The 17,165-nt window shown below is 43.3% G+C and overlaps 1 protein-coding gene across 1 annotated transcript in view; it reads right to left on the bottom strand.

Moving 5' to 3' along the window:
* Positions 1-17,165, bottom strand: part of LOC143299172 (paired amphipathic helix protein Sin3a-like) — a 48,062-nt gene that overhangs the window by 1,647 nt on the left and 29,250 nt on the right. The window contains exons 19-28 of the mRNA XM_076612309.1: positions 16,645-16,828; positions 15,972-16,101; positions 15,187-15,288; positions 14,408-14,625; positions 13,539-13,722; positions 12,102-12,271; positions 11,328-11,510; positions 9,707-9,903; positions 6,900-7,173; positions 1,346-1,462 (exon numbers count right to left, since the gene is read on the bottom strand). Coding sequence (XP_076468424.1) covers positions 1,346-1,462; positions 6,900-7,173; positions 9,707-9,903; positions 11,328-11,510; positions 12,102-12,271; positions 13,539-13,722; positions 14,408-14,625; positions 15,187-15,288; positions 15,972-16,101; positions 16,645-16,828 — 1,759 coding nt within the window. The remainder of the gene's footprint in view (positions 1-1,345; positions 1,463-6,899; positions 7,174-9,706; positions 9,904-11,327; positions 11,511-12,101; positions 12,272-13,538; positions 13,723-14,407; positions 14,626-15,186; positions 15,289-15,971; positions 16,102-16,644; positions 16,829-17,165) is intronic.

Below are 17,165 nucleotides of genomic sequence, written 5' to 3'. Positions count from 1 at the left end.
GGTGGAGATTTTTACGATCTCCCAGGTCAACATATGTGCAGACCTGCTAGTGCCTGAACCCCCTTCGTGTGTACATGCAAGCATAAGATCAAATACGCACGTTAAAGATCCTGTGATCCATGTCAGCGTTCGGTGGGTTATGGAAACAAGAACATACCCAGCATGCACACCCCCGAAAACAGAGTATGGCTGCCTACATGGCGGTGTTAAAAACGGTCATACACATAAAAGCCCACTCGTGTGCATATGAGTGAACGCAGAAGAAGAAGATTCTCCAGTCAAACTTGGGAGAAAGGGTGAGAGCAGAATTCAAACCCAGACCCTCACAAACTCTGTATAGGCAGAACAATTCAGTAACAGTGTCTGGTCACATCTTCACAACTGACAGGTTATCAGCCCCGAAATGAACCCTTTGAGCTCAGTTGGGCTATAAATAAATGACCTCATTCTGTTCAGGTCACAGAATTTTGTCTGTGGATGGTACTAACGTATGGAGTTTGTATCATACTCCCAGTTTGGTTAAATATACTGACCATGTCAAAATGGGAATTAATTTACCTGAAGAAGAGCCTGTGGCTCGATACGCCGCCTTTTTTATCCCGCGTCAATCGACTTTTACCAAAATTCTTTTAGTCTACCTCTTACTGTTTCATGAAACATATTTACTACATCACACTTACATGCATCGATCTGACATGGTGTAGTATATGACACCCAAGTCAAAGGCTTAGCGATACCTGTGTCAATATGAGCATCAACCCCTCCCCTGCCCCCAACAGGTTCAATAGTTTCACAATGCCATGATCCGACTTTGATGCACAAACATGAAGTACACATGTACACTCACATGGTGACCACAAAACATGCTGAATATAAACACATTTACAGCCAAGTTTCAGTTTCAAAGTGTCAGTGTGTAGAGATCCATATACGCTACACATCTGCTGTATAAGAACAATATCTACATCTCTCTCTCTCTCTCTCTCTCTCTATATATATATATATATATATCACAGCAGATGCCTGACCGTACAAACCCAATGTGAACATCAGGCCTTGAGAGCCAATCCTCAGTGTGCGTAAAACATAAGCATAAAAATGAAATGAAATAATGGAACCAACAAAAAAAAAAAAAAAAAAAAAAGTAAATATCAAAGCATCAAAATATAGTGAAAGAAAAAAATACAATATAATAAATAAGAATGATATTGATTGAAATAAAAACAAGAACAAAAATGAGCCACACTCAGCAAACCCGTGTGCACCCACACACTGACACAAGCGTGCAAGTGCAATCACACAGACACACACACACACACACACACATCATCATCAAACACGTCACCTTGCGAGCGGTGTGGACTGCCCCTCGTCGATACCACATCTCCGCCCCCCAACAGATGTGGTGCATCTTGAGGGAGTTCACAGTGAACCTCACCCCGCCTCCATCCGCAATCATCGTCTGGAAGGGAGGACAAAAAAAAGATTGTTTCAAAGTTTTATAAATAATGTTTGAACCAAACACAAGCTCCCCCCCCCCCCCCAATCAAAAATAAAACAGAACAAACAACAACAAACAATAAAACAACAAGAGAGGCAAGGCCTTCAAGACTCACTTGTGATAAATTAAGTCCCTTAGCATTAATTACAGAGTAATTTCCCTTTTTTACTATCTGCACCAAAACGTTTGCAAAATAAATAAAAATTCCATGCTTAGCAAAAGAAGTTCCTGTTTGAACAAAAAATGATAATAATGACTCCTCTTGTTGTTGTGTCAGAATAAGAGGTCAAAGTGCCAAGTTTAGAAAATACAAAAAATATAACAGTAAATGCAGTTTGCATATAATTAGGCTTCTTTTTTAATTTTTTTGTGCCCATCCCAGAGGTGCAATATTGTTTTAAACAAGATGACTGAAAGAACTGAATTTTTCCTATTTTTATGCCAAATTTGGTGTCAACTGACAAAGTATTTGCAGAAAAAATGTCAATGTTAAAGTTTACCATGGACACACAGACACACACACACACACAGACAACCGAACACCGGGTTAAAACATAGACTCACTCTGTTTACACAAGTGAGTCAAAAATCAACATTTTTTTGTCCAGACCTTTTTCAAGGATGAATGGTGTGAAGTTACACGTGCTGGCCAGTTGTGATTATAGAGGCACTGACCCCCTGAAGCTGAAGCAAAAATGTTTAGAAGTGTTCGGACAAATCCATATACACTACACCACGTCTGTGAAGCAGATGCCTGACCAGCAGCATAACCCAACGCACTCAGTCAGACCTGGTAGGTTCTCATGCAACCTAATGTACTGAAAATTTCATCTGAAGTGCATGGTCAATCACAGAACTGACTACATGTTACATATCTATAAACAGACAAGAATTAACTTATGGCCACTTACACTTTTTAATGTTCTTAAACGGCGTGAAAAGAACTCACCTAAACTACTATAATGCATAGAAATCTTGGAGGAAACATTTTGTGCAAACAATGCAAATGAACTAGGTGCAAGGTCCTTTCAGTGTTTCAGTGAAATGAATTAACTGATTTCTGTCCAAATTAACTAAAGCCGTCCAGAAACAACTAAACAATATTGCTCAATGGTGCAAAGACACAGGTTCTTCCATCAATCCAGCGAAAGCTCAAACGTTGCTGTGCACCCTCAACAACAGAACCGCGAGCAAATCACCACCTTCTGTGTCACTCGATGGGATTCAGATCGAGAAAACTGAATGCCCACGCTACCTAGGAATACACTTCGACAGGATGCTGACCTTCAGAAAACATACGGAAAATACTGTTCTCAAATGCAAAAAGGGCCTTTCAGTCTTAAAAGCAATGGCAACCAAAGGTATTGAACAACGCCACCTCTTCCTGCTATACCAATCACTCGTCCTCAGTGTGATCGACTACGGACTTGGGCTAACAACACCGTCTCAAAGCAACCTCCTAAAATTAGAAAGAGTCCAAAATGAAGCTATGAGGCTGATCCTTAGAACAACAAAAGACACGCCCACAGAAACCATGCGATACCTGCTTGACCTTCCTTCAGTGCAGGCCAGAAACAAGTTAGAACAGGTCAAGACCTACTTCAAAGCATTAGAAAACCCTCAAAACCCACTGCATGACGCAGTCAAAGAACCAAAAGGCAGCCGCCTAGGACGAGGAAGATATGGATGGGGCAAGCAGAAGACACAATCCAGCTAGTATGCCGACTACAAGACCTGAAAGAAACAAAAGAATGGGAGAAAAACCCCGAAAACCTCAACCATCTATTCAACACAGCCATTTCACCCACTCTAGGAAGACATTGTCGGGAATGGCCAGAGGGCAAAACTGATGCGGAAGTGAAGCTACTCATAGAAGAAAACAGTAAAGAAGAGGACATCATCATATACACAGATGGCTCAGTCACCAAAGACCAATCCGGTTGGGGATTCACTGCAAAACAAAATGGAAAAACAGTTAGGGAAGAGAATGCTGCCTACAAAGTCACAACCTCCAGCCTAACGATGGAAGTTGAAGCTGTGACACATGCCCTCCAGTGGCTATCGTCCATCCATACGCCCGAAAACCAACATGCCATGATTCTAACCGACTCAATGAACCTCATACAGAAAATTGAAAACGGAATGGGAAGCCCAGAGTGGCATAAGGCAATGCGCAACTTTCAGATTAAAAAACTCACATGGTCATACTGCCCGGGGCATGCAGGTGTTAAGGGAAATGAGCAAGCTGACAGACTTGCTGGTAACGCAACACCAACGAGCGGCCTACATCTAGGAAAATTGGAAATCCTCAGAAAAGTCAAAGAATATCAAAAAGAACAGGTACAAGGCCATCACACCATCGATCGCCTCAAAGAAATAAAAGCAGAGAGAGGGAGTGGCCGTAAGTCTAACATGAAAGGTAGAGCACGATGCTTTGCTAATCAAACAAATATCGGCATCATTTCCAGACCAACATTGCGCAAATTTCTTCAAAACGGAACAGAGTCTCTGTGGGCTTTTCCAAATACAATAGACTGAGCAACACATTAGACGCCACGTTCTTGGCATCAGAGATCTTTTCCCATCCCTCTTGCGGCCTCTTTTCCCATCCCTCTTGCGGCCTATCAGTGGCAGCCTCTGTGCGTGTGTGTATGTGTGTGTTTGTGTGCATGTGTGGGTCTGTATTTTTGAGTGCGTTTGTGCATGCGCGAGAGTGTAAGTGTACACAAGTGTCAGTAGAGTTCTGTGCACGTGCGTGTGTGTGTGTGTGTGTGTGTGTGTGTGTGAGGGGGAGGTGGGGGTGCGGGGGGAGGTGGGGTAGAGGATGAGGTATGTGAGTGTATGCATGCCTACACTGTGGGAGCAACAGGATATTGGAACGTATATATATATATATATATATATATATATATATATATATATATATATATATATATATATATCTTTGTACATATGTGTGTGCGCTTGTACAAGTAAGTGTTCATCTGTGTGTGTGTGTGTGTGTGTGTGTGTGTGTGTGTGTGTCTGTGTGTGTGTGTGTGTGTGTGTGTATGTATGTATGTGTGTGTGTGCCATGGAAGCTGTGATATGTAGACTAGAAATGAGTGTGTAGAGGAGGGGGGGTAGAGGAGGTGCAGGGTAATGTGTGTGGTGTGTGTGTGTGTGTGTTGGAGCTCATGTACGTTTATATGTATTTGACTGTGCTTTCATATCTGTGAAACTGCATGTTCGGTGCATATCTGTTATGCATGTGTGGGTGTATATGTGAATGTGTGTCTTCATGTTTTACATCTATTTGCTTTTTTTTTTTTTTTTTTTCATTATAGTTATTATTTATTATTTATTTATTTATTTGTGTAAGCTTACCTATCATTTATTCACCTTTTTTTTTCTTTTCTTTTTTTCAAGGCCTGACTAAGCGCGTTGGGTTACGCTGCTGGTGAGGCATCTGCTTGGCAGATGTGGTGTAGCGTATATGGATTTGTCCGAACGCAGTGACGCCTCCTTGAGCTACTGAAACTGAAACTGAAACTGTCCAAATTCACTGTGGCACTCCTTACTGACTCCACATGTCCAGGGCAGTCAACAGATTTTCACATTTAACATTTCCTTTGAATCTTTTTTTGGTTTTTTGTTGCTTTCTAATATGCACTGATAAGCACAACTATTACTGATCATACAAAGAAAAATTAACTGTAACAATATGCTTGCAGCAACATATATCTCATAATATAAAAAAAAGAAGTTTTCTTGTGTGTGTTAAATCCTGAAATTAAGATGGGGTATGTAAGGCACACACACTACACATATATTGAGACATAGCTCACTTATAAATACATATAGAAACAACCATCACAGAGAGATGTCTGAAGAAAGGGAGAGACAGAGACAGAAAAGCGGAGGGCAAGGCACACATCTTTTCATGTTCCAGATCAGTTGCCTGCTCATTCAGTCTTCTGTTTTTTAAGTTCTCCCTCAAGTTCCACACAGTGATGCACACACACCACAAACATACCAGCAACACACTGTGATGCACACACACCACAAACATCCCAGCAACGCACAGTGACACACACACACCACAAACATCCCAGCAACGCACTGTGATGCACACACACCACAAACATCCCAGCAAGGCACAGTGACACACACACACCACAAACATCCCAGCAAGGCACGGTGACACACACACACACCACAAACATCCCAGCAAGGCACTGTGATGCACACACACCACAAACATCCCAGCAAGGCACAGTGACACACACACACCACAAACATCCCAGCAAGAAACAGTAACACACACACACCACAAACATCCCTGCAAAGCACAGTGATGCACACACACCACAAACATTCCAGCAACGCACAGTGATGCACACACACCACAAACATCCCAGCAACGCACTGTGATGTACACACACCACAAACATCCCTGCAAAGCACAGTGACGCACACACACCACAAACATCCCAGCAACGCACAGTGACGCACACACACCACAAACATCCCAGCAACACACGGTGATGCACACACACCACAAACATCCCTGCAAAGCACTGTGATGCACACACACCACAAACATCCCTGCAAAGCACAGTGATGCACACACACCACAAACATCCCAGCAATGCACAGTGACGCACACACAACACAAACATCCCAGCAATGCACTGTGACGCGCACACACCACAAACATCCCAGTGACGCACACACACCACAAAGATCCCAGCAAGGCACAGTGACGCACACACACCACAAACATCACAGCAACGCACTGTGATGCACACACACCACAAACATCCCAGCAATGCACTGTGACTCGCACACACCACAAACATCCCAGTGATGCACACACACCACAAACATCCCAGCAATGCACTGTGACTCGCACACACCACAAACATCCCAGTGATGCACACACACCACAAAGATCCCAGCAAGGCACAGTGATGCACACACACCACAAACATCCCAGCAATGCACTGTGACTCGCACACACCACAAACATCCCAGTGATGCACACACACCACAAACATCCCAGCAAGGCACAGTGACACACACACCACAAACATCCCAGCAACGCACAGTGACACACACACATCACAAACATCCCAGCAAGGCACGGTGACACACACACACCACAAAGATCCCAGCAACACACTGTGACACACACACATCACAAACATCCCAGCAAGGCAAAGTGACACACACACACCACAAACATCCCAGCAAGAAACAGTAACGCACACACACCAATTTGTCTGTCTCAGTCTTAGCGCCATCAGTCCGGAGAGGATCAAGAGCACACAAGATTTGGTTTTCAAACCTCCGCAACCCTGCTCAACCAAAGGAGGCTTCACATTCCAACAGGCCGCTCAACACAACCCACACCCACCTGGCCAGAGTTGACGTCGTTGACGTATTCCATGACGTGCATGTTGGCGGCCGCGTCTCCCCCAACGCTGTCCTGGCTGCGAGGGCTCGACTTGTTTTCCGATTTCACCTTGCCCGCCCCCTCCTTGTCCCCCTCAACCCCCTCGTCCTCGTCCTCCTTCTTGTCCTCCTCGCTGCCCCCCTCCCCTCCATCATCCATCCCCATCTCCTCCTCGTCCTCTTCAGACTCCCCCCTCGGGTGTGTTAGGTTGCCACGGCGCCAGCTGACGATGTTTCTGGAATCATCAGTGTTGATAATAGTTATCCACAAAGCATGGTGACAACAGCTATGATGACAATTGTTATCCACAAAGCATGACTGCAGCTATGACAATTGTTATCCACAAAGCATAATGACAACAGCTGTCTATGATGATAATTGTTATCCACAAAGCATTATGACTACAGATGTCTATGATAATAATTGTTATCCACAAAGCACGATGACTACAGCTGTCTATGATGATAATTGTTATCCACAAAGCATGATGACTACAGATGTCTATGATGATAATTGTTATCCACAAAGCATTATGACAACAGCTGTCTATGATAATAACTGTTATCCACAAAGCACGATGACTACAGCTGTCTATGATGATAATTGTTATCCACAAAGCATGATGACTACAGCTGTCTATGATGATAATTGTTATCCACAAAGCATGATGACTACAGCTGTCTATGATGATAATTGTTATCCACAAAGCATGATGACTACAGCTGTCTATGATAATAATTGTTATCCACAAAGCACGATGACTACAGCTGTCTATGATGATAATTGTTATCCACAAAGCATGATGACTACAGCTGTCTATGATGATAATTGTTATCCACAAAGCATGATGACTACAGATGTCTTTGATAATAATTGTTATCCACAAAGTATGATGACTACTGCTGTCTTTGTAATATACACAACCAAATTTTGTGATTTACCATTTCCATTATGTGCTTTTAACTACTCAAGGACTAAAAAAAACCCAGCTTATTTGGCCCAGTTCATAACAATCCTATTAATCCACATATTCTATAATATTAAACAGGAAATTTGAAAAAAAAATGTTGTCCACCAATCAGTGCATAATACCAGGATCAAACCCAGGACACTCCAATTTAAAGTCTAAAGCTCTAACCGTTTGGCTATTGCATCCGTCAATCCTATGGAATCAAAATGAAACTCTGAATCAAATATTAGAAAGAGACAAGCACCCAGACCTGCCAACACAGAGAAGGCACATCAGAAACACTTTCTGCTGGGTGTCATCAGCAAACTGAGGGATCAATGGATCACAAAGGAAATTTTTTTCCCTAAAATTACGTTTGTCTAACATACTTACCCTGACCCACTAGTGCAGACTCCGGCAGGGGTCTGATTCCTGTACTGTGCCAACTACTACCTGCCTATGTGAAGAAAACTAAAGAAGCAAAGGCCAATAACCTCCCGGAAGTAGGTTACCTCCCCTCTACAATGTTTATGAGGCAAGTAACCAATTACATTAACTGTTATCTGTTTTACTTTCTAAAGGACATACGTTTCTTGCTCTCTATTTATATATTCTCTTCTCCCATCTCTCCCTCTTCTATACAGAATATGACCTGTACTTGCTCTCTCTCTATACTCTCTTCTCCCATCTCTCTATTATATAGAATATGACCTGTGCACATCTTTAAACATAGTTTGTTCCAATTATGCTTCTTTGTTTTCTGGGGGTTTTTTGCCCAGACGGCTGAACATGAAGAAGTAATAGATCTTATTCCACTATCCTCTTGAAATGAAATGTGGTTTTGTTTCATTGTTTTGGTTTTTGCTTTGATTCCTTTTTGCCCATATGGCTGGACGTAAAAAAGAAACCCACATAACAAAGTATGTTTCACTACCCTCTTGACATAAAATCATAAAATTTGGTTTCAATTTGTTTCTCTTGTCCCCTACCAAAAGCAACAACAAAAAAGAAAAAAAAAAGAAACAATAATGCTTTTTCCACTTCCCCCTTAACACACAATTCAATTTCACAAGTAAGTGTGCCTCTGTGTGTGTGTGTGTGTGTGTGTGTGTGTGTGTGTGCGCGCGCTGTGGAAGCTGCAATACGTAGCCTAGATATGAGTGTGTGGAGGAGGGGGGCAGAGGGGGTGCAGGGTAATGTGTGTGTGTGTGTGTGTGTGTCTGTGTGTGTGTGTGTGTTGGGGCTCATGTATGTTTATGTGTATTTGACTGTGCTTTCATATCTGTGAAACTGCATGTTTGGTGCATATCTGTTACGCATATGTGTGTGTATGTGTGAATGTGTGTCTGCATGTTTTACATTTATTTGCTTATTTATCATCATTGTTGTCTTTTTTATTTATTTATTTTATTATTATTACTATTATTATTATTACTTTTTTTTAAAAATTATTATTTATTTATTTATTTATTTATGTACGCTTAGTCTTCATCAGGTTTTTGTGCCTTATACATATCATTATACATATTATTAGTAGTAGTAGTAGTTCTTTTTTATGTATTTATCTATTATTTATTTACCCTTTTTTCTTTCTTTCTTTTTTTCTCAAGGCCTGACAAAGCGCGTTGGGTTACGCTGCTGGTCAGGCATCTGCTTGGCAGATGTGGTGTAGCGTATATGGATTTGTCCGAACGCAGCGACGCCTCCTTGAGCTACTGAAACTGAAACTCAATTTCACTTCTTTTCATCTCTCTTGTCCCAACACCTCCCTCTGCACCCCCTCACCCCTTGCCCCCTTCACACCCAACCCACCACTGACCTGCTGAGGAAGACTGGTTTGTGGAGGAGCTGCTGCATGAGGGAGTGCTGCAGGGAGTGCTGTGCAGGGGACTCTGTGGGGGCCATGCTGATGTAGCGCTCCACGTACTGGGCCCAGCGCTCCGTATCCACCACGTCCTCGTTCTGCTCCCCACCCTGGTCCAGCAGGGTGATGTGTACTTCACCGCTCTTCTTGTACTGTTGGAAACACACACACACACACACACACACGCACTGCTGTCATCATCTGATGAAAAAAATCTCTGTATGTGGGACTAGAACCCATGCACACTTGATTCCTTGTCAGGCTCATCATCACAAGGCCACCACAATCTTCCTCTCCTCTCCTCCTGTCTGACTCACGAAGACACACACACACACACACTCCACACAGCAACGTCCCTGTCCCAGTCTCACACACACACACACACACACACAACTCCAAACAGCAACATTCCTGTCCCCCAGTCTGATTCACAAAGACACAAAGACACACACACACACACACACTCCAAACAGCAACATTCCTGTCCCCCAGTCTGATTCACAAAGACACAAAGACACACACACACACACACACACACACACACACTCCAAACAGCAACATTCCTGTCCCCCAGTCTGATTCACAAAGACACAAAGACACACACACACACACACACACACACACACACACTCCAAACAGCAACATTCCTGTCCCCCAGTCTGATTCACAAAGACACAAAGACACACACACACACACACACACACACACTCCAAACAGCAACATTCCTGTCCCCCAGTCTGATTCACAAAGACACACACACACACACTCACACACACACAACTCCAAACAGCAACATTCCTGTCCCCCAGTCTGATTCACAAAGACACAAAGACACACACACACACACTCACACACACACACTCCAAACAGCAACATTCCTGTCCCCCAGTCTGATTCACAAAGACACAAAGACACACACACACACACTCACACACACACAACTCCAAACAGCAACATTCCTGTCCCCCCAGTCTGATTCACAAAGACACAAAGACACACACACACACACTCACACACACACACACACACACACACAACTCCAAACAGCAACATTCCTGTCCCCCAGTCTGATTCACAAAGACACAAAGACACACACACACACACTCACACACACACACACACACACACACACACAACTCCAAACAGCAACATTCCTGTCCCCCAGTCTGATTCACAAAGACACAAAGACACACACACACACACACTCCAAACAGCAACATCCCTGTCCCCCAGTCTGATTCACAAAGACACAAAGACACACACACACACACACACACACACAACTCCAAACAGCAACATTCCTGTCCCCCAGTCTGACTCACAAAGACACACACACACACACACACACACTCCAAACAGCAACATCCCTGTCCCCCAGTCTGACTCACAAAGACACACACACAGAGCTTCGAACAACAACGTCCTTGTATGACTGACAAAGACACACACACACACACACAGAGCTTCAAACAACCACGTCCTTGAATGACTGACAAAGACATACACACACACAGAGCTAACACACACACTCCAAACAGCAACGTCCCTGTCCCCAGTTCCCCCAGGTCCGACTCACAAAGACAAACTTAAAGCAGTTGTCGTCGGCCATCAGCGTCTCGGCTCTCCGCTGGTAGGTGAGCTCTGCCTGCAGCCGCTGGGAGCGGGTGGACACAGCGCCCCCTGTGGCCATGTTGAGAGCCTCCTCGTGGAACAGGTCCACCATCTCGATGCTGGCTTCTTCCGTCACCAGGTGGTGCAGCTGTTAACACACCGTTTGATGTTTGTTGTATTTGTCTGGTTTAAACAGTATTTCCTTCGGAACATGTCACAATTACAACACAGTTATACATGAACAGGACAACAAGAAGATCTTATATAAAGTGGGGTTTTTTGTTGTTGTTTTTTCCTGTTTGTTTACTGGTTCCGTTTTTGTTACTTTTGTGTTTCCTTCTATCACTGGCTTGTAACAAATAATGAAGAAGAAAAAAGAGATAAACAACAAATAAGTTTTAGTGAAGCTATCTCTCCTCTTTAAAAATTTTTATTTTTAACTCCATTAAGTAGAGGGTTTGATATCAACACTTTTTTTTTCTTTTTTTTTTTTTTACTTGTTTTTTGGTATGTTATGTATGTTCAAGTGCATACATGTGCCAGAGTGTGTGTAAACCCCCCCCCCCCCCCCCCCCCCCCCGAAGCAGAGATCTGACCCCACAATAGAAATATGTATTCACCCACTTTCACACAGCATTCTCTCTCCCTCTCTCTCACACACACACACACACACATACACTCTCTCTCTCTCCCTTACAGAGGAAGGTGACAATACCACCATTCCCCCTTATAAACTCACCACTCGAACGATCTGCTGCACGTGTTTGTCCATGGTGAAGGCGGTATAAGAGTTGATTCCGTACATCTCCCGCAGGTTGTCCTCATACTGACTCGACTCCAGGGAGCAGTCCAACAGGTTCTTGATGCTCTCTAGGAAGAAGCTGTAATACTGCGACGGCTCCACCTCAACTGAAAACATATATTATTATCATTGTGAACATTCACGTTTAATCTTGAAAAATAAGCTCCAGGGCCGGGTTGCAAGAGGTGATCTCTGCAGCACCAAGTTTGATTCCAGTTAAGAATGTTCCAAAGCATACAGAATTTACCTCAGAGTTAGGAACATTCTTAATCAGTCAATGATAAGCAAACTTAATGCTGCTTAGTTTGCTCATGCAACCCACCTCAGGCGTTTACAAACAGAACACACACATAAATATTAAAAAGGAAAAATTGAACACAAAATACCAAACATTATAAAAAAAAATTATTCATCCCCCCCTGTCATCATGTACGACCTTCCAAGAAAATGGTGCTGAAATATTCTAAATTTGGAGACTGAAGAACACTTTGCTTTTCTCCCAGCAGTAAAGGTTTAATTCTCCACCGCAACACTTACAAAGTCAACATCTATGACCTTTAACCAAGAGCAGAGCCATTAAAAAGGGCAGCACCACTTCATATCATACACACATAAAAAACCACCACCTTGCTATTCTTTGCAAATAATATTCTGTCCTAAATTGCACGACTCCTCTTTACAAACATACATATAAACATAAATCTTCCCTCAATTTTTTTCTCATCAGGAACAGCATTACCCCCACACCCCTCATACACAGCCACATTTAAGACTTTTCTGCCTCAGTCCCAGCAGTCCACAGGGAACTATCAGTGTCGGGTCCCATGGAGACCACACACCAGAGGAGACCCTGCCCTGCTGCAGAGTCCCTTCAGTGGTGCTCAGCAGTGCCTGTTCTGATTCAACATTCACCAGACACTGTCTACCGAAGCCCCCTACAGACACTGCTTACTCACAACAGATCCATTCCAAGTCTCCTCAAAACCAACAAGCATAAAAATCAATCGATATGCAAAATGGGAACTCGTTTATCAGGTTAAAGGATTTACAGACTTTTATGACCATTAACTGGGGTAGTGAATTCAAACCCACTGTGTCTGGAGCTCAGCACAGACTCAATCCTCTTTCTGCCGTTTTAACCGTCAGGTACCCATTCACAACTGGGTGTGGTGAGAAAAATCGGAGTGAAGTGCCTTTCCGGAGGACACAACACCAAACTGAAACAGGGCCTAATCACCTGTACACACTGGATTAAAAGTCCAACATTTGACTCTGCCAAGGCACATCCTACATACCAGGCACATCAATACAGACACCCACAAAACCCCAAAGCACACACACACACACAAAGACCATACAACAGTGCACACTCACAGGGCGTGCGAAGCCGCAGGGCCATAGCGGTGGAAGGCTTGCGGTCAGTCTTGCTGTTCTCCTCCTGCTGGGCGATTTCGTCCGACATCTTGCGGAAATGGACCAGTCGGTGGCACAGCTTGTGGTGCAGGCGCAGGAACAGGTACCAGTTGGTGTTGCCAAAAAACAGAATGTACTGGTCGTCCTGGTGTTTGGAAAAAGGAAAAAAAAACAAAACCAACCCATTAGTACCAGCATATATTCATGTAAGCATTCTGAGTACATAATTATAAAAACTTCGACTGACAGACACACCACAAAGTTTATAAAGAAATCCAACAGCTCGGGAAGGCAATTTTCTTAACGCAACTGTCAGTTTACACAAACCAAAAAAAAAGTCTTTACTCCTACTTTCATAGAGCTCTAAAACTGCTGGTGCCAAGCAAAGGGGTGGAGGGACCCTGGTGCCCGTCCATAGTCTATCTCACTCTCACTCCATCTCACACACATACACTCCTTGTGTTTTCATGAAAGATCTTATACTAGTAGTTGGCACAGGATAGGAATCAGACCCCTGCTGGAGTCTGCATCAGTGGGTCACAGTCTAATATCTATAAATGAAATCACATTTTCAGAAAAGATTTCTGTGTATCTGCAACGACAAAGTGAAAATCTGCACTCATGTCAAATGTTCTTTAAATCTCCCTGTGTTCAGCAAGAGACATATGTGAAAGGAAGCCACTCCTTTCCAGATGTGAGGCTTAAACTTCGCACTGATATTCACTGACAAGGTTTTGAATGAGTCGGAGTAAAATTTTCTGTTTTAATTGCTTGCAGCAGACAAAAAAAGTATTTGGAACTGAACTGAAGAGCATCAAACCCACACTCACGTCAAAATCATCCACCTCGGCATCAGCCCCATCGGAGGCCTGCCCCTGGTGCCAGTCATCCGTGCCCACTTTGTCCTTGGAGGAGTCCAGGCCGTTCTCCTTGCCCCAGGTCTCCTTCTCCTCCTGCTTGATGGGGCGGCGTGATTCGGAGCTAGCAGACACCGGGGTGCCCTCTTTGGACTTCTTGTCATTCATGTGGTCTCCATCAGTGTCCAGATCTGTGTGGGAAGAAACAAACAAAAAAAAAAAAGGTAAGGAGCAGAGGTCATGGTTCTGGAATAAAAAAAGGTGAAACAGGGGTGGGGTGGAGACAGTTATAGAACTGGAACAGGTGAAACAGAAGTGGGGTGAAGACAGGTGATAAGACACAAAAGCAGAATGAATGAATGTTCTTTTTTTTTATGGTGGAGAGGCAAACAGAAAAAAGAAAACTGACCAAAATAGAAAATCAATTAATTGTGTGGGGATAAAAAAAAAAAAAGAAAGAAAAAAAGGGGGTGGGTGCGACAAAGAGTAACAGAGGTTAGAAACACAAGAAAACAGTACAATGAAAACTGCTTTATCTTTCGTGTTTTTTTTCCCTAGATGACAGGGACATTATTCATGATTAGAATCAAGACTTTCAGTATCCCTGCATCCCCTATATTCACTTCAACAGAGGTGGGAGGCAGGGCAGGGGTGAGAGTGTGTCAGCCAGCTGTGTGTGCAAAATGGAAACAGTGTAGAGTGGGGACAGACCACAAACAAGACCAATATCAGAACGCTATCAAAGCACTTACCATCTTCATCATCACTCAGTTCTCCACGGGGGTAGAACAGGAAATCGCGGATTTGGTGGTAAACCAACTGCTTGATCTTCTTCTTCTCCTCATGGTGAATACCTAGGAACAAAGTACAACCACTGTCAATACTCTGAAACAAGAAAATTGTTTATGAATGTAAGTCCTCATTTAAAAAAAAAATTTTTTAACATCATTTTAACTGACAAAAACAATGCTAATCTAAACTTTGGTGGACAACTGGAATATTTCACGGGAATATATCCGATTCTCAGATCACACCGTGCTGTACACGTTAAGATAAAGTGTTTGACTGAAGATCGACATACTTTAATTTCAATAGGCCTTCATTCATATCTTTGAGAATGAACAGATTAATTCTGACAAGCCAAACAAACCTGAAATTAATTAGAGCACTTCTCTGGGAGTTTCCAGGCCTTCTTCAACAGACCATCAGACTGGCACTGGATACTGCAGTCCTGGACCATATACTCCCCCAACAAGAGGGGCCCACATTCAGGCTCCTTCAAGGGAAAACGAGTCTACCTTCATTGGTGGGAAAAGAGGTGGGGGTGGCTGGGAGGGAGGGTCGCCATGGGTGGGGGTGGCTGGCTGAGGACAAGGACAACCCACATGTCTGATACACAATATGTCAAACCCTTTTCTCTTTTAAGTCTCAATCAAATGCAACGTCAGCCACAAAACATGGCCACACAGACTAATCATGCTGGCTAAAGCCTTCAACATGATGATAAAACACAAACACACAAGTGTAGGTCACTTACTGGAGGAGCGTTTCATGTGATGGATGACAACGGATGCGGCATCCTCAAACACGGTCTTGTCGTCATACTTCTCCTTGATGTGGGGTTCTGTGGATTCACTCCCCTGACTCTGCTGACTGGATTCCTGTGACTGAAACAGTAACAGTTGCCTTCAGTGTCGTTGTTCGCACGCGGCCGCTCATCACACATATCAATACTCCAAAAGTCTTTCTGATATACCAACAATCACCAAAGAAATGATCAATAATCAATCCCTTGCAGCGCCTAATGCACTTATCATCACTGGCTATCCAGCTCAAGCTCCTTATCTTTCCTGACAGATTAAATTTACTGGAAAAAAAAGAAAAAAAAAAGTGAACTTAGTTTTTTCTGGAAGAAAATGAAAGCTACCACAGCCAAAACACAGCCAGAAGCACATCTTAAGCCAAATCACTGAACACACATAAACGCATACAAGTGCATGCACATGCACCCGTGCACACACATCAACAAATATTATAGTTTTGTTCAGATGCATTGGTCTCAAGCACACACACACCTATCCACACACACGCACACACACATGCACGCACACGCACACACACACATGCATGCACACACACACACACACACACATGCATGCACACAAACACACACACACATACATAAAAGTGAACATCATCAGCACACCCACCTCTTCCAGAATGGTTTCAATCTCGTTGACAAGGGACTTGCCCCGCAGAGCCTTGATGTCGTTCTGTTTGAAGGTCATACCCTGGTGGTCCAGTGACTTGAGGTAGTACTTCTCGTTCTGTTCTCGCCACATCTTGTTGAACCCTTTCTGGGCGTCACGCCACTCCTCGTCCTTCGCCTTCAGTCTGTAACGTTACCAACAACGACCATGTCAGTTTGTTCACTCTGCAATGCTATCATTAACAACCATGTTATTTTGTACAGTCTGCAATGTCAGCAACAACCATGTTAGTTTGTTCAGTCTGCAGTGTAAACAATAACCATGTTTGTTCAGTTTGCAACACTACCAATAACAACCATGTTAGTTTGTACAGTCTGCAACATTACCAACAACAACCGTATTAGTTTGTACAGTCTGCAACATTACCAACAACAACCGTATTAGTTTGTACAGTCTGCAACATTACCAAGCACAACCGTATTAGTTTGTACAGTCTGCAATGTTACCAAGAACAACCGTAT

The sequence above is a fragment of the Babylonia areolata genome, chromosome 24, assembly GCF_041734735.1.
Source record: "Babylonia areolata isolate BAREFJ2019XMU chromosome 24, ASM4173473v1, whole genome shotgun sequence".
In the NCBI taxonomy this organism is placed as follows: domain Eukaryota; kingdom Metazoa; phylum Mollusca; class Gastropoda; order Neogastropoda; family Buccinidae; genus Babylonia; species Babylonia areolata.
This window is presented reverse-complemented; position numbering and strand designations above follow the sequence as displayed.